This window comes from Drosophila bipectinata, chromosome 3L (assembly GCF_030179905.1).
Source record: "Drosophila bipectinata strain 14024-0381.07 chromosome 3L, DbipHiC1v2, whole genome shotgun sequence".
In the NCBI taxonomy this organism is placed as follows: domain Eukaryota; kingdom Metazoa; phylum Arthropoda; class Insecta; order Diptera; family Drosophilidae; genus Drosophila; species Drosophila bipectinata.
The window spans coordinates 17089712-17105945 of NC_091738.1; the positions used below are offsets into that span (position 1 = coordinate 17089712).

General features: G+C 38.2%; 4 protein-coding genes across 10 annotated transcripts in view; 1 reads left to right on the forward strand and 3 right to left on the reverse strand.

The window, feature by feature from the left end:
* The window catches only part of Ac76E (adenylate cyclase type 2 Ac76E), a 32362-nt gene that overhangs the window by 5039 nt on the left and 11089 nt on the right, over positions 1-16234 (forward strand). For 4 of the 5 annotated variants that reach the window (XM_017234128.3, XM_017234129.3, XM_070279703.1 and 1 more), the window contains exons 2-5: positions 3169-3543; positions 15515-15648; positions 15731-15928; positions 15997-16119. In XM_017234128.3, the coding sequence (XP_017089617.2) occupies positions 3357-3543; positions 15515-15648; positions 15731-15928; positions 15997-16119 (642 nt within the window). In that variant the 5' untranslated portion in view covers positions 3169-3356. The remainder of the gene's footprint in view (positions 1-3168; positions 3544-15514; positions 15649-15730; positions 15929-15996; positions 16120-16234) is intronic. The other variant, XM_070279702.1, reaches the window with a different exon arrangement.
* Positions 4953-5910, reverse strand: LOC108120448 (uncharacterized). Of its 2 annotated transcripts, none has more exons than XM_070279706.1 (6): positions 5755-5910; positions 5667-5696; positions 5528-5613; positions 5315-5477; positions 5168-5261; positions 4953-5096 (listed from the first exon to the last, which is right to left on the reverse strand). In XM_070279706.1, exons 1-5 carry the CDS (start codon positions 5873-5875, stop codon positions 5179-5181), a joined length of 483 nt encoding a protein of 160 aa, XP_070135807.1. In that variant the 5' UTR covers positions 5876-5910; the 3' UTR covers positions 4953-5096; positions 5168-5178. The 2 variants fall into 2 exon arrangements, with proteins under 2 accessions (XP_070135807.1, XP_070135806.1); XM_070279705.1 differs by having other exon boundaries at positions 4953-5105.
* Positions 5995-7162, reverse strand: LOC108120447 (uncharacterized). Its single transcript, XM_017234132.3, has 5 exons — positions 6955-7162; positions 6804-6898; positions 6588-6744; positions 6444-6534; positions 5995-6370 (listed from the first exon to the last, which is right to left on the reverse strand). The coding sequence occupies exons 1-5, from the start codon at positions 7097-7099 to the stop codon at positions 6364-6366; spliced, it is 495 nt and encodes a 164-aa protein (XP_017089621.3). The 5' UTR covers positions 7100-7162; the 3' UTR covers positions 5995-6363.
* On the reverse strand, positions 11887-12902 carry LOC138926276 (uncharacterized). Of its 2 annotated transcripts, none has more exons than XM_070279912.1 (4): positions 12699-12902; positions 12445-12648; positions 12333-12392; positions 11887-12272 (listed from the first exon to the last, which is right to left on the reverse strand). In XM_070279912.1, the coding sequence occupies exons 2-4, from the start codon at positions 12596-12598 to the stop codon at positions 11917-11919; spliced, it is 570 nt and encodes a 189-aa protein (XP_070136013.1). In that variant the 5' UTR covers positions 12599-12648; positions 12699-12902; the 3' UTR covers positions 11887-11916. The 2 variants fall into 2 exon arrangements, with proteins under 2 accessions (XP_070136013.1, XP_070136012.1); XM_070279911.1 differs by having other exon boundaries at positions 12445-12637; positions 12699-12899.

A 16234-nucleotide genomic window follows, 5' to 3' on the forward strand; every position in this document is an offset into this window, starting at 1 on the left:
TGGCTTTGATTTTTATTCTTTTAATGCGTAATTAAAACGGACCTATATTATGAGTAATATTATATACAAATATAATAATTTATGTATCTGACGAATTAATCTTTAATAATTTAATCTCTGATGGACGTTATGTAGAAAGTTTGTCAAATTATATATGAATGATGACAAACCACAGACACAACCATGCCCAATCCCCAGTCCCCAAAAAGAAGTGCTAAGGCTGAAATATGAGAGAAATACGCCAGGCATCAGAATCCCCCGAAGCGCCGAAAAGAAAACTTTTATCACCCTCTAGGAGTGGCAAAGGCAATAAACACGGGCGTAATCATTAATCATGCGCGATCAAAGTCAAAGATACAAAAAACAGACAAACACACATATTCGCATATACATATATATTGTACTATACGTACTGAAAGATACAGATACGAAATAAAAATATACACAAACACTTGCACTCGCGGTTATTCAATCAAGTGTACGAGTGTTTGGGGAACAGGCGTTGGATTGCTGGAAAGCTGGATGACTGGATAGATGGATGGATGGATGGCTGGGGGCTACTTTAATCAATTTCAAACAACAAACACAAAACACTTGGTAGCTCATCGCTAAAAGAATGCAAGGTTCTCTGGGAAAATACTTTCTGCCATATAAAAATGTTTATTAAATGAAACCAAGTAAGAACCCACACATATGGTGGTAGCTGCGAGCAAGAATGATGGGGACATGGGGATTTTTTGAAGATAAATGCTTGAGGCTACCAAACAGAGAACGTCACATTTGCCAAATTAAAAATATTCCCAAACATTATTGTTCTCTTTTTTTAATGAATATAACAGCGAGGTATATGTATATATTTTATGAATGTGAATATTTATGAGTTTTCCGTACCCAACCCTGTCTGCTTGGCTCACCAATTCAGCAAAATGATAATTATGATAATAAGTTAAATGCAAAAAAAATTACGATAATTGGCTGACTAGAAAGCTACGCCCTCGCTGGCAGTGCCTGGTTTTGAAAAACAGAACGAAAAACTGAAAAATGCCAGTAAGTGCGAATGAGATTGCTCATCCGCCACGTACGCCGTCTGGCTATAAAAATATAGCGGAGCAAAGCAGAGCGGATTTTCAAGGAAATGCACATTGCACAGCCATATTTATGGCTTATTTCTAAACTGCAGATAATTTATAAAATGTTTACTTGAGGAAATTAAATGCAGCGCACTAAAAGGGGGGTCTGTGATGGATTCTACAAAAAATAAGAAAAGTATTGACCCTATTTTTTGTGTTTTTGTTATGAAAAGGGCTGGCCCCCTTTCTATACGATAAACAAAACTAAATCCTCTGTAAATACATATTTTTGCAATTAAATTTTTTGCCAGGAATCATAAACAAACTTGAACTTAATATTTGTATGAATTTAAGTAACTGGCAAAACGTTTTGTTTGTTTATTTGGGATCCGTTTTATTTTTCCACCCGTGATGGTTTTGCTTCGGCTGCACTAAACTGAAGCACCCCTCTCGGTAAAAATGGCGAAGCGTAAACAAAACCCCCTTTTTTTTAACAAAAAAAAAAAAAGCAAAAGCACGAACCGGCGCGCAAAACCAAACAAAACAATTCTGAAAATAATAATAACAAAAAAAAAAGCTGCTAAATGCGGCAAAGCAACAATGGATCTCCATATATTTATTTATGAGTAGTTTACGCGAGTGCTCTTCTTTTATTTTTTATTGTGTCTCTTTGTGTTTGCCTTCAGGGGGTCATGGGTCAAACGCGTGGTTGCCGTTCGCTTGTTGTCGCCTGTTTAAAAATGCGAAAAAAATCCACAAGTGGCCAGCTCCGAGACACGCACACACAATGCCCCCCAATGGTCCGGCAACGAAACTTAGGTGAAAATGACAATGAATTCTAGTTGGACTTGAGGCTTATCAACGGCGCTATTATGGGTACCATCTAGAGAGCAAGGTCAAGATAAATGGGAATATCAAAAAAGTTTGAAAATTGGGCAAACTGGATTACGATTATTACAAACTATTCAGCAAAGAAAACTAGAACTTAAAATAGAAAAAGAAATAATGGAAATTTTTAGATAAAAAACTTAATTTGAGATGATTCTTACTTCAACGTTGAAAGATGTTCTCCAAAAATACCACTTGCCCTTTGTTTTGAAAATATATCTTCCATCTTGTAAACAAATTTTAAAAACCCCAATAATAATAAATAAATCCCAGGGCTGCTGTTTACAATAATGTTCACTTTTGGGTTATAAAACCGAAGAGTAATCTCATTCCCATGGATCGTATTTAGTTCATTGTTTTGGATACGATATCAGACAATTCCTTTTATCTTTTGGGGTGACACTCAACATTAAACTGGGACAATTTAACTTGGCCAAAAGATGCAACCGTGAAGCTGCGAAGCGAAAACAGTGAGCAGTTCTAGGTAGCTGAAACTTTTAACAACTTGAATGAACAACGCCGGCGCCAAAGTGTAGTTAGTTTGGTGACTTTGACAAAAGCAGAAAAACTTTGTTCTTGTCTCAGTTAGAAAAGGCAGTGGAATAGAGGAGGAGGGGACCCTGAAGGAGTGTCGCATGCCTTAAGGAAATGCGAGAACTTCACTTGAGTCTGCCTGACATACTGATGTTTTTGCCTTTCAGGACAGGTGCTGAAGAGTCTGTAATACCCTATATGCAACTTTATTTTTTCAAAAACAAAAGTAAAACTAAACATTTTGTTCAACCATTTTCACTTGTAAAAAAAAATATTTATCCTAAAATATAAATTTGTATTTAATTGTTAGGGCATACAACTCTTCCCTATATACATATATACACCATTGTAATGTCTCTCTATCTTGTTCAAGTAAAAGTTACTTTTGTTTTGAAGTCTGTAGGGCTGAAAACTTTTCTAATTGCAGCATAGACACTCTCAGACATGCGTTTTCTTTATACTAACAATTACTGAGAACCAGGTTATGGAACTACATTTAAAGTTTAAACCAATCTTTAACAAATTAAATAACACTTAGTACTGTCTTACAAAAAATCTTAAGATTCTATGCCTATTCACTATAAAAATGATTTTTAATATTCATGAACATAAAAGAACATAATTGAGTGTCATTTGACGGAAGGAACTCAACCATTACTCCTCTCTTCCGTTACAGAGCGTTTTTTCCTGATTTCCGCACCACAAGAAAGGAAGCAAGGAAGTCGGGCGGCAACAAGTGCTCACCCGCGAGGACCCAGACACTTCGGAGTTCTTCGTCCTGGGTAGGGCAATCTGAGCACACAGCCGTAGGCTGTGGATTTCACACCATCTCCAATCCCCTCCCCAGCCCCGAAGGATTCCGCCATGGTAAAACATAATGCGGAAACTGCGAAAACGGAAAACGGTACAAGTGCAACGAATCTGATTGTGAAAAGCGACGGAAATGCATCTCAGCCAAGGACCATGACGACCACTTCCTCGGCAGCCAAAATGGCTGAGGCCCTGTCAGCCTCTTTGGCGGATTTGAGTGAACAGGAAAACGGAACGACGGGTGAGTGTGAAAATCCAGATCCTTGAGTCTCCAAATTCTTACTTGAATCAAATTAGTTTCACAAAGGGAAATTCTACTTGTACAGTGAGGCAAGGGTAAAGAGAATGTTTTTAACTAAAAGGGAAATAATTTAGGATATCAATTTAGTAGAATTTATAACTGGGAAGCTCATATATTTTATTTTCAAATATATAATATAATCCAATATAATTATAATTCAATATAAAACCTGCTCCTTTAGAAGGAAACTTGACTGTATTTTTCTTTCTTTTCGAAGCTAAGCTTTTGGGCTATTTAAAGAGCCCCAGGCAGGTCCACCATTCATCTCTTGGCCGGCTTTGGGCAAGTTTCACCAGTTGCCGTGGTTTGGTCTTTAAATTGAATTGCCAGCCCAACCCCAGGATAGTCCTGGATAACTCTGGCTGATGTAAGCCCGCGCTACTTAATTTGGGCTTGTCACGATAACATCCGTAGCGGGCCCACCTCATTTCTGTGGCCCGTCGCACGTTTGTGGCTTTAATTAAATTCACCGCCCTCCACGGCCCAGTTCATAGTAATAATAAAGATGATGAAACAGTTGCTTTTACTATTAATTTTTGATTAATTGTGTCCGTTGCCAGGGTTAGGTCAAAAGTCAAAAGACGAAAGCAAAGTATGATCTACCACAAATTAATCCCAAAACATAATTGTACCAAGAAAAAGTTAAAATTGTGTCTTGGAAGTACTTGTAGTACATCAGACTGTGCCATCATCTAACAGAAATCAAGGATAGGGCCAGGATAAGTAGAGTAATATTTATCAAGACCTGGGCGCTCGAGTTTACACTAGATAAAAAATTTGTGCAAACTGGAACGCACTGATCGCATTTGAGTTCGAAACGTTCGTAATATAATGGTCCGATCAGCATCGAGCATCCCAATTCCGGTGACCAGAAGCAACAGAAGTGCCTTATAGCACCTAATAATTTTTATTAATAGGGAGATGTATCATTATAGGAATCATACATACGCGAAAGATCATAAATGCGGGGTATGCATTCGGGTTTTGAATTGTTTTCACTTTCAAAAATTCGAACGAGAGACAAGCCATCTTCATAATGGCAAAGGCCACCGCTACCTACATGTATATTGACCAATTCTTCGCAGTTTCCACAGACGGGAAATGAAATAGAAATATCAGCTATATATAAACTTCGGTATCAAACTAAATAATATGACCTTGGTTACAACTTACAAGATATGGTAGTATTATCACCCCTAACCCATGGTGTGCTTAGTACCAGAAAAAGAAATACATAGAGTATTAATGCAGACATTCATTAAATTTCGGAATATTTTTGTAAATGTAATGAAATATTTGAACCAGTCTACTTTTAGCGGGACTCAAAACATAAAAAAACGTTTGTGTTAAAAAACAAGAAAAATGTATTTTTATTTTCTAAAAAAACAAAAAAGGAATAGAAAAGGAATTCCTTAGATTTTCCCAAGCAGGGCGTTTCAAGTTTTCAGTTTTAAAGTTGTGGAGCCTTACGATGTTTTGATGCTTTAGCGATCCTTTAAACACTGGGTAATAAATCGTTGAACAAACGATTAAAAGATTTGAATAACAATAAGATAATTTTTACCATTATTAGACTCAGACTGCATCACGTTCATCTTGTTGTGCCTTGAGTTTTCGATAATAGGAATAAGTAATATACATAAAGTATGCTGTTAAAACTGCAGAAAATCCAAATTTAATTCCTATTATTCATGATATCATTGTATCTTACCTATCCATAAGATTACATAAGCCCAATAGAGGATATTATGCGTCATGTCTTCATTTATTATTATATTTAAGCCCATTGATGATGTAATAATGCTAAAAATTAAAAGGTAGAGAGCATCGATGGCTTGAAAGACAAGCGTAGTCCAAAACAGGCAAGAATATTGCTAAAATATAATTTAAAATGTTTATCTTTTCATTTTTTTTTACTTCTTACCGATAGAATGGAAAAAAATAGTAAAAAAGCAGATACGAAGCTCAAAAGATATGGAGTCATTTGCAAAAAGCTTAATATTACTTTCCCTGGAAAATGGGAAGCTTGAGATTAAAAAGTAAAACATATTTATTTATTTTACCTGCAAATTTTTTACCCATTCTGTCATTTCCTAACAAAATAAAAATCGTAACGTAAATTAAAAAAAAAACAAAATGAAATATAATTACTATTTATCAGTGAATAAACGTAGTCAATATGCACAACCGAAAAAAATAATCCAAATAAGAATATCACAATGCATCCTAATTGAAGTGAAAGACAAAAGCAACATCTTCTGGCCGGAGTCATAATGTTTTATTTGAGATTCTAAGAGATTTGACACAAAATGCAAAAATAACTAAGATTTTTTTTTTTATCTTAGAGAAAGATATATATTCTGTTAGGAATTATTTTTCTTTCTTCCTGCTCTCCATAGCGTATGCGTAATTTATTTGTTTAGAACAATTTTTGTTATATTGCTGTCCCAGCTGTTTGCGATGAAGTTTTTAAGAAAATTGCCTGCTACTCCGGTCGTCTGCTCCTCTGAAGGCATTATCCTCTCGAAGCTGATGTGGGGAGTATTAACTTTTTTGCATAATTTCAATTTAAGCAATTTATATTATGGCCTCATTAGCATTAGCCCAGAATTTCCCGTACATGTGTGTGCCACCCACCCGAACAGAGTGTGTGGGCTGGGGTGGAATCGTTTTCAACTTCCATCAAGATGCTAATGAAATTATAAAGAAAATTGAGTCTGCCATATTAACACAGCAGAACGCGTTAACTTCGCATTGGCATTACAATCTTTATTAGACAAGGATAATGTTAATTTACAAACTTATTTTGATGAGTTGCTAGGATGTTCTTTTATTCTCACTTATTATCAGCACAGGGCGGTCGAAAATCCTTCGGATGTGTCGTAACAAAATAATAACAGTATACCGTGTAAACGCAGAATATATCAATGGCTGCAACGATACAAAATTAACCAAAATTATAAAGTTTAAATTTAATACATTACCAAGTGTAAGGCACATGAAAAGGACATATATGGATCCAGTAACTGGGGAATTAAAAAAGGGCATGCGGACATTTACTATAGCATGGAACGCTATGTAGTATGCGATCATGTGTAAAATGAACATTGCCATCCAAACAAATACAAAATAAACATATTTCTAGAGATAGAAAACAAAATATTTAAATTAGGAATAGGGGCTTAAAATCACTATCCTACCGTCACAATTGATAACAGAAGTATAACAGCAGACAGAATATTGAGGGCCACGTGACATATATTAAACCACTTCGTCCATGGATCCGTCTTTCCGGCTGGTGAAATTTATCGTATATTAATTGACCCTTAGCCAGGCTTAAGAAATACTTACTTTTCTTATAGAGGACATCATCAACCAAGATCCCTGCATTGAGGAATCCAAAAAATAAAGTATAAAACGATACTATAATGCATCCAGATGTCAGGGATATGCAAAAGCAGCATTTGGGTTGAATAAATTTTTTTGCCAATGGCATTAAAAATTGAAGTTCGCAGCTGGAAAAACAAAAAAAATGTTCATATTTGACATAGAATTCTAATAACTTTGAACTTTGGCAAGACTATTAAAAAAGACCTCTTGAATATTTAAGCTTGGAATGAAACTTGCCCCCACAATCTGGGGGATAATTCAATCGTCAGGGATCCCTTTTTCCTGGTTTTGGGTCAGTAAAGTCCATCTTCTTCAGGAAAGTTTTCCGCCTCCTTCTACCCAGAAACTTTTGCGTTGGCGAAACTTCAGAAAAAAAGTCCTGTGGCCTTTTTTGCACTTCCTTTGGCTGGTTGCCCTTCGTCCTTTGTTTAATGTGTTAATTGAAAGCAGCTGCCGGCTCACAAATTATGATTTCAATCTAGTAGGAAAATAGTCTTTTAAATTCCTGAACATAAAATAAACCACCAGAGTAAATAATTCATTATATTTAATATTTATTCTTACTCACGAACGTAATTACTCAACTCTAATTATGACACTAATCCGATTAGTGAGTTATGCTCTCTGATGCTTCATTTTTTCTGTCCAACCATATGGTGGTTTAATTTTTCTTTGATTGATTGCAGCATCAATTTATTTGTCATTAATATCCCGTCATCAAATTGAGTAAGGCAGTGTTGATGGCCCATTAAATGTCGGAAAAAAGAACAGACAGAAGAGTAAGTTAAAATAAAATTAAAAAAAAAAACCTCTGTCACATATCCTTGTGCCTTGTTCTTTTTTTGTTGTGGCGCTACCCCACCAATACCGATCGATTTCAGGACCATTTTCAATCTCCTTTATCCACTACCAGCACTTACTGGCAGCTCATCTATCATCATTGCTGTGACTCTGTCTGTGCGTGTGTGTGTGGGAGGAATGTGTGTGTGTGGGAGGTCCTTTCTATCCAGGAATGCTTTTACTGTATCCTCTCTTCCCGCCCATTCACACCCTCGTATTTATAGCATCTTAATTGAATTTCAATTTTCAATTTCGCTTTTAATTGAATTCAATGAAAAAGTGTCGATGAAACGGTATTCAGTGCGCCCTCAGACCCACCATCCATCCGTCCTCATCCCCCCGTTTATCCGGCGCCTCTGTCAATCTGTTGCCCCCCATTTGTTGTTGTTGATGTTGTTTGTTCAGCTGCCATGCCGGTTGAACATCGCTGCCTGGTTGCCTCTTGATGGCGCCGCCATCCAGTCCCAGCCACAAAGAGTCCCAAGTGAACCTCTATCGTAGCACTGAAAAAAAAATTTAAAAGGGAAATCTAGAAAATCACACTTTCTAAAGAACTTTTACGAACAAATGTTATCTAATAGGATCTACAAAATAATCCATTTCGAATTTAAGATTTATGGAAATTACTGAAAGAAATAGTATTGTACAAACACCTCTCTTAACTTTGAAAATTGGAAAGGATCCAATGTTTTTTTTTTTATAAAATGAATATTAAATATATTTTATAATTTTAACAATTAAACAAACGATTTTTGTTGAATATTTTTTTAAAGAAATCATATACGTTTTGAAAACTTACAAAAATATTAAATTTAAATTAGTCAACTTTGAAAAACATTCATGCGAATAAGATGTAACATTTTTACTCAAAAATATATTATCAAAAAATTAAATTAGTTCCAAATAGTTAATATTAATATCAATTATGGGAAATATAAATTTGTAACTTATGTTTATTGCAGTCATTTTTCTTTTTGTGTATTACTAAGTGTGCCATAGAGCCCGCAATTGGCTTGATGTGATTGTGCTCATATTTTGCACTCTGATTGGTTTGTGATTGACTGAAAAGTTGTAAATTGATTCGACTGTGAATAAAGGTTGGCCAACGTGAGATAAACAAACCAATTTCGGGGCCATGAGGGTTGGTCTGCAATAAAAAAAAAAATCAAAAAGTCAAACCTTTGTCGGAAGTGGTTTATTACACCAAATAGTTAAGGGCTAAAATGACAAAGATAGTTGGTGGGTTGGGCCAGGATTAAACATACTTTAGCAGCAATCCGAGCATACGTTTCTATTTGGAATTCCGGAAGACATGTGGCACATATGTAAGTATGTGCTATACATCATAATTCCATTGCATAAAAAGAAAACTGTCACCACCGAAGCGAATCCGACAAATAGAAATTCAAATGAATGCAACTTGCATGCGAAATGAGAAATTCCGAGGACACACACCTCTGAGAAATGGCATACATTTCAGCATTCTGTATCTGTATCTGCTGGTGCTGTTGCTGTATTTGTAGCTATATGCCATACGTATCTGCATTTTGTTGGCTGTGTCTGGCTTATTATGCGGCTACCATTTCTCACCATTCTGCCTGTTCATGAGCTTGCATTCATCATTCGCCTGTGGGTGAGCCTGGGGTCTGGCCAATATGAGATTTATGCCACTCAAAAGAAGACGAAATATGCCCGACAATAGACGATCCTCTTACATGCCACATTTGCATGCCACATGCCCCAAATGGCAACCCATTTCCCCATGTCTGGATACAAAAAAAGATAGGGGCAAGTATTCGCGAAATTGGCCCCCAAAGATAAAGTCGAGGGAAAAAAAGCAACAATACCGAGATGTATGCAAATTGCTCTGACAGTGGATTTGCGCCCTGGAGCAGTGTCAGCGTTTTATTGCTAAAATATGCACATTACAACTCCAGATTTGTGGATAGAGATCTGGCATTTGATGGCACTGATTTTCGGCGAGGGTTCCAGATTTCTCGGGCCAATAGATAGAAGAAATCATCGTTTAACTAATGCCGAATTGATGGCAAGTCATTGTAAATTCAATATCCCTGTCTGCGGGGGATTTTTCTTAATCGATTTCGGAGCCAAGTGTTCCACGTAGTTTGTATGGCTTTTAGCCCTGGTCAGTACGTGAGGAACGATAAATTACACAAAAGGGATACATTACCAAGGAAGTTTAAAGCTTAACTGCTACAGAATATCATCTCCCCACAGGCTTAAAAATTTAAACAAAAATCGATATTGGTCACGGCTAGAGTATTATCACTTCCTTCTAAAAATAAACTTTTTCCCTTTTTAAGCTAAAAACGTGCTATGGACACCTTTCGGGATTTCACACACTATTCGGCCATTACGGAAATTGAAAGCTTAAGCGTTTTGGGGCTAATAGCTGATTGACTTGCGTGCCTTTGGGCCTAAATGAAAAGGTAACAAGAAATGGCCACAGAAAGTGTCAACCGAAGCAGAGCATATCAGGCAGGGCAGTTAAATGAGTTCTGCCTGTGTCAGCGGCAGCAGACTGTTGACTTTCTTCGGCTTTTGTCTTAGCCATGACATTATTTACGAGCATCGTGCCAGAGACACGCACAGAAAAACAAATAGGCAGCTGTGCCGGAGAGATGCTTTTTACCAGGATAGGGAAAAAGTGAGTGAGAAACTAGAAGAATACGTGCCCCGTAGGGTCTAGCTTAGTGTTGGCCAAGGACACGTCTGCCACCTCAAGCTTCTGTTGCCAATTTGGTTGCCCAGGCCAGAGTGCTGGGGATGCCACCAAAGTATGGCCAAAGGCTCCGTTCACATTGACTGCACCTTGATTAATGTCCTGACAGGAGTCTTTTTATTTTTTCCCCTTCAGGGTGGCCATTAGCAAATTCTGCTGCTTCTGCTGTGGCTACGAGAACATTTTCATTGTTTCCGTTTCCGTTGTTCTATTGTCGCCAATTTGTTTGGATGAGACTCCCTTTCATTTTGCGACCAAGAATCCACCGCCTGCCATTATTCTTTCCGGCTAGGTGTTGATTTCCCGCGTCGGAGAACTTGCTCTTACCTGCTAGAAAGAAATGAGATGGAACAGTGCTGTAATAAGTATGAAGTATATCTTCGAGATAAAGATGGTGATGACTGAAGCAGCAAATCTGGGAAACAAAGTTGGTGCTTGCTTGGGATTTGCAATCAGGGGAGATGATTTTTGCTTCTAGCACTCCTATTACTTTCTAAACTTTCACCCTAAAATAAAAAGTGCAAGAACACATGTTTAAAATAAGTTTCTAACTGAAAACCACTTAAATAAATCGTTCCATTGAATGGGCGATAAAATCACAGCAAATGCAAACAAAACGCCAGCTTCTTGCCTAGGTCGTGAGTCCATAAGCCCCGCAGAACGCTGCCGATGCGGATGGTTAACTCTACAATCCACTTCAAGGACCCGCGCACACAAATCGCCAACTTTGGAATCCCTAGCAAGGCCAAGGGAAGAGCCGTCGGTGCCATCTGCTTGCCATGCGGCCCACGATTCAGCGCAAAAAGCTTGTAATTCCTGTCTCAGCCCGAAGGATGTAATTTACAATGTTGCAGCAGGTGGCTGCCGCTCGTTGCAAGTTGGAGTGGTTGTCCTGTGAGTGTGTGTTTTGCTATGCATGTGAGGCATTTTCCACTCTAGCTATGCGCTTCCATTTTGTTGCATTTTATGTTGTCGGCTTGGGCTGACAGGTCGTATGTGCAATATTTTCCTCCACCACCGCAGTCGGGGGCGAAAGCTGTTGCATACTTTTCGGCTGCCTTGGCACCGAAAATTCAACCATTTTGAAAATTTACTCGAAACCTAATAGAGGCAAAAATTGTTGGCTAAATAAATGGCAAGTGGCAGGTCCGGAGATAAAATGAATTTATCGCAAACTTTTTTTTTCAAACTTTGCATTTCAATTACGAGTTATGTGCAAACCGCACTGCATAAATCATTTAAATGGTCAATAAAGAGCCATAAATCAATAAATATTTTATCACCAGAAAGTGACATCCAAGTGGTTTATCCTTTAAAAAAAACATTTTATTATGAGAGCATTAAAGATATATTCTAAAAACGTGTGTTTTCAAAACCCTTTTTTTGCAAACAGGACACTTGTGCGAAAATTCCAGGGCAGTGTCGATGCATTCGCTGCAGAAGATGTGGCCACATCTGGTTGACTTGGGCTGCCGTTTCTTCAAAACTTCCAGGCATACCGGACATTTAAGATTTGAATCCTCCTCATATTTAGTTTTTGGAGCTATTATTTCATGGCTGGAAAGGGCACGTTGAGATTTGTCCAGAATGTCTCGGTGATTCCAATTTTTGCATTTGCTTCCGCGCTGTGCTTCCGAGTCATCCTGAAGGATGCTACCAAACGGTTCGAAGTCGTTACTACTTCTTAATCTTGACTCTGGAAAGGGGTTGTATTAAGAGTTAAAAGGATATAACAAGATAGCTAGTATGAGCCCACCAAATATTTCTTCTTCAATGCTGGCCAAATCTCTCTCCAAGTCCTTACAACAGCGATACACTAAGTCCAATTCTTTACAATAATGGTAGGGATTAAAAGAAAATCTACTTACATTTGCCTACTTCAAACTCAATATGAAGACGATTCAGCTTGTAGTCTATCGGTGGCTGTATTCCTGGCTGCCCATATCTATTGATTTTCGATGCGAGTATGGATTTCATGGCAATGTTAAAGCACTTGATGTTTTCCTTCAAAGAACAGATCATTCGATAGCCCTCGTCGAACAGACGCTCTATTTCCTTCGGCTATGGAGCGGCTTGAAATAACTCCAAATTGGCTTTAGGAAAAGTATTCATAAGTACTTACTTTATAACAGCGTGTTGGCACCTGGTCCCCATATGTTCTGATATTAGACATATCTCCTTTTTTTTACTTTCAATATCTCACTCAAAAAATTCCACTATAATTTAGTTCGCTCTATTTTGTTTCCACTTTGTGCATAATTAGAAAATGTACTGACGATTTCAGGTTAGACGTAGACACACACTGAAGTTTTAGTCGAATTTTTTTCACAGACTACTTGTTTGATTTTTGGGGATGCTATCCGCTTGCCTTTCCTTCAAATATGTATTCCTGAAAAGCTCTGGCACTAAGCCGGTTACCCAATAGCCGGTTAACCTACTGGCATGGCAAGGGGTTTAAGCCATGCCCTGCATCTTTAATGCAAAAGACGGCATCCACATGAAATTTTGTTACCAACGAACTCAATCACCCTAATCGCCTGCCTCTCGTTCCGCATCCTGCCTGGCTGCTTTCCAGGGCGAAGAGATGCCAGGATGCCTTGACAATGTGTCCGCACATACTTAATCACATATGGAGGAGACGGCTTTGCGGATTTCAGCGCTTCAGCTTCGGGATGAAATAAAATCTATGCCAGAAGCCTCTGTCTCTCTGCCTCTGCAGTGTCGTTCTCGTTGTCGGTGTCGAGTCTTCGTCGTCTAGGTTGTCTTCAACTGTTTCACTTTGGCCGTTTTATTTTTTATGAGCAATAGCATAGATATTCCAGTTAAGAGGGTGACTCACTTGGCATTTTTCGGGACATTTTTCTGGTTCTTTGAAGGTGTTACTTCTTTTGGGATGAAATAATTCCAATTATCGGGTTTTCTTTCTTCATAAAAATTCTTTAATCTTAATCTAATGATAAAATTGATTAATTTTAAAACAGAATCACGTACATTTTTAGAAGTTTTCATATTGAATATTGTCTGACAATTTATTTTCTATTTCTAATATTAAAATGTATAAAAAAAAACTTAAAGTTAAAGCAAAGTAACTTTATAAAAATATATTGAATATATGAATAGGTAATATCCTAGGATTACTGAGTATATAATCCCTATTAAAACCCTAAAATTTTTGGTTCACCCTATGTTACCACACATACACCCACATATGCTATAAAAACACACACCCATCCAACACACACTCCCTCTCTCGGCCCGTCCGTGTCAAAAGAATTTCTGTTTGATTGCAGAGAATAAACAAGTGAAGGCAGCTTCACCACCCCGCTTGGTCCTTTAAATGCCTCTGTGTGTGTGTGTGAACAAGGATGTGTGTGTGTTTGCCTCTGGTCTTATATTTTTTTCCTGCCTGTGGCTTTACCAGAATTTTTCACTCAGCCCTTGGTACTGGAATGGAAGAATCCTTAACTTAATGCGATGTCGACAAGACGGTTAAATGCGGTTTCCATTTTTATAACCTTCCATACCAGCAGTTGTAAAAATATATAAATTTTATACTTTTAACCCGTACTTATAAATAATAATGCTCAGCACTTTTATGTTTCTGTTTTCTGGACCTTGTGTGTTAACTGAAAAGTGAAGTGCCGTTAAGGAATAACCTCAAGTCATGCTATTGAAGGCATTTTTATTATTTTTTGGGTCCTTAATTTGCCGGATTTTGCCTAATTAATTACCCAGACATCCTGGCCACTTGACCTTACCGTTACGACGTCCTGTCATCAGGATTTTGCCCGGCTCAGACTGGCCATCTATTGATTTATCTGCTCAGCTTGTTTGTGAGTCGAAAAGTAAGGCGCGTGCAAAGAAAAAAAAATATGTAAAAAAAAAATCAATGCAGCTGGCAGACAAAAAATGAAAACCTAAAAATAGGTAAACCTCAATGGAAAAGGACCCACTCGTTCGCATGTCTGCAGACCCACAAAATAAATCATGAACTTAAAGTCGAGCCGGTCAATTAGCAGGCCACTCGTATAAATCCGAAAGTATTGATTTTCGAACCCAATATGCTAATTTTAATGATTGATGTAATTCGAGTGCGTGGTTACAACACTTTTATGGATAATTTCGACGGTCTGGGTTTATTTGAATACTTGATTATTTATGAAAGCAACCGGGCGTGTGCTGATACTATTTACACTTAATTGCGGGGAGCTGTGTTTGCTTTGGTTCGATTTTAATTGGCTGCAGCGATTTTTGGGCGCTTATTTTTTATTGGTGGAGGATATTCTTCCACCAATAATCCCATTTTATGTGTCATTAAAGTCATTCAGTTATTTATTTAACTTTCTATCGATTCTTAGCTATTTCTGAGTCACCTTCGTATGAAAGACAATCAACCAAAGGTGATATTTAATTCCATTTTCTGCCTTGCCCCCTAAGGCATATACTTGTATGTTTGTAGGATATGTTCTTTTCTAGCAAGGATACTGACAGCTCAATTAAGACTCTTTTCAAAGGCAATAATTGTCTGGGATATTAAATGGAAAGTATACAATTTCCTTGCGTGACTTCAAATGAAATGTATGCCATTGTTGAATGTCAAATTTAAATGCCAGACTCTGTCAGTGGGCGGTCAATTAATTCTTGGCGCTCAGAGACCCCGGGCATGTTAGAATCCTAGAATCGCCAGGAGGCTGATGATCCTAGAATGAAGAAATTAAGCTTATAGATTTATGCAAATTTGATAAAGTTGTGGCAAAAGACTAAAGACTAAAGCAAAACAAAACAAATCCCCCCTTGAGGGCTCAAAACTTGAATCTTAAAGCATGAAATATGTCACTTTCTTTGTTTAGAAGTTGCTTTCATTCAGAGCTAATATTTGATTATAAGCTAGTGCCATTTAATGTATTTTAATCGACTTCATTTGGTTACCTTTTCCAGCCGAGGATATCCACCTGAATGATTTGTACACACGCTATCGCCAACGGCTGCGAAAGTCGCTATTCAGATCCGGCCTTCTGACATCATTGCTGGCATGTGTGGTGTCCATAATAATTGGCATCGTTTACGACCAGGTGAGCACTTACTCCACTTAGATGGCCAAGGAAGATTACCCATTATTCTGGTAATATGGTAAAAATTCTTTTCCCTTTGCAGCACCTGGGGCGCACTCTCCTGCTAGTCCTGGCGGCTCTAATCTCAGGCTCCATACTAACGGCCCTGCAGTTTCCGGCCGTGCTGAGCTCCCCGGCAGCCGCCTTGGCATTCGCCATCGTCACCACCTTCTCGCTGGGCACCATTGCGGCCATCACAGGCGATGAACTGGCTCCCCTGCCACTGTACGCACTGTTCCTGGTAAGCTCTCCCCTCCATCCTGCTCATGCGGTGGATTATAATGCCTAGTCTGGTCTGTGCATTCGTAGTGCATCCACTCCATGCTGCCCATATCGTGGCCTGTCTCTGTGGTCCTGGCGCTGTTCATGACCGCCATCCATATCGTTTACCGGATCGGCACCAGCCCGGACTATTCGCCCAATTTGCCAATGGTAAGTCATTCATTCATTTGCATTCCACAAATACTGGCCACCCGCACACCCAACCGATCGGATTAGTTTCCATGTCACAGAGACAGAGGCAGAGATTGGGGCAGGGCCATAATGA

Coding starts and splice junctions, on each gene's coding strand:
- LOC108120448 (XM_070279706.1), bottom strand. CDS start 5,875: ATGACTCCGGCCAGAAGATGTTGCTTTTGTCTTTCACTTCAATTAGGA. Junction 5,614..5,666: donor AATGGGTAAAAAATTTGCAG/GTAAAATAAATA, acceptor CCCATTTTCCAG/GGAAAGTAATATTAAGCTTT. Junction 5,262..5,314: donor TTATGTAATCTTATGGATAG/GTAAGATACAAT, acceptor GATTTTCTGCAG/TTTTAACAGCATACTTTATG.
- LOC138926276 (XM_070279911.1), bottom strand. CDS start 12,749: ATGTCTAATATCAGAACATATGGGGACCAGGTGCCAACACGCTGTTAT. Junction 12,638..12,698: donor TGCCAACACGCTGTTATAAA/GTAAGTACTTAT, acceptor GCCGCTCCATAG/CCGAAGGAAATAGAGCGTCT. Junction 12,273..12,332: donor CATTGAAGAAGAAATATTTG/GTGGGCTCATAC, acceptor ACCCCTTTCCAG/AGTCAAGATTAAGAAGTAGT.
- LOC108120447 (XM_017234132.3), bottom strand. CDS start 7,099: ATGCCATTGGCAAAAAAATTTATTCAACCCAAATGCTGCTTTTGCATA. Junction 6,899..6,954: donor TGATGTCCTCTATAAGAAAA/GTAAGTATTTCT, acceptor AAATTTCACCAG/CCGGAAAGACGGATCCATGG. Junction 6,535..6,587: donor TTTCATGTGCCTTACACTTG/GTAATGTATTAA, acceptor GTATCGTTGCAG/CCATTGATATATTCTGCGTT.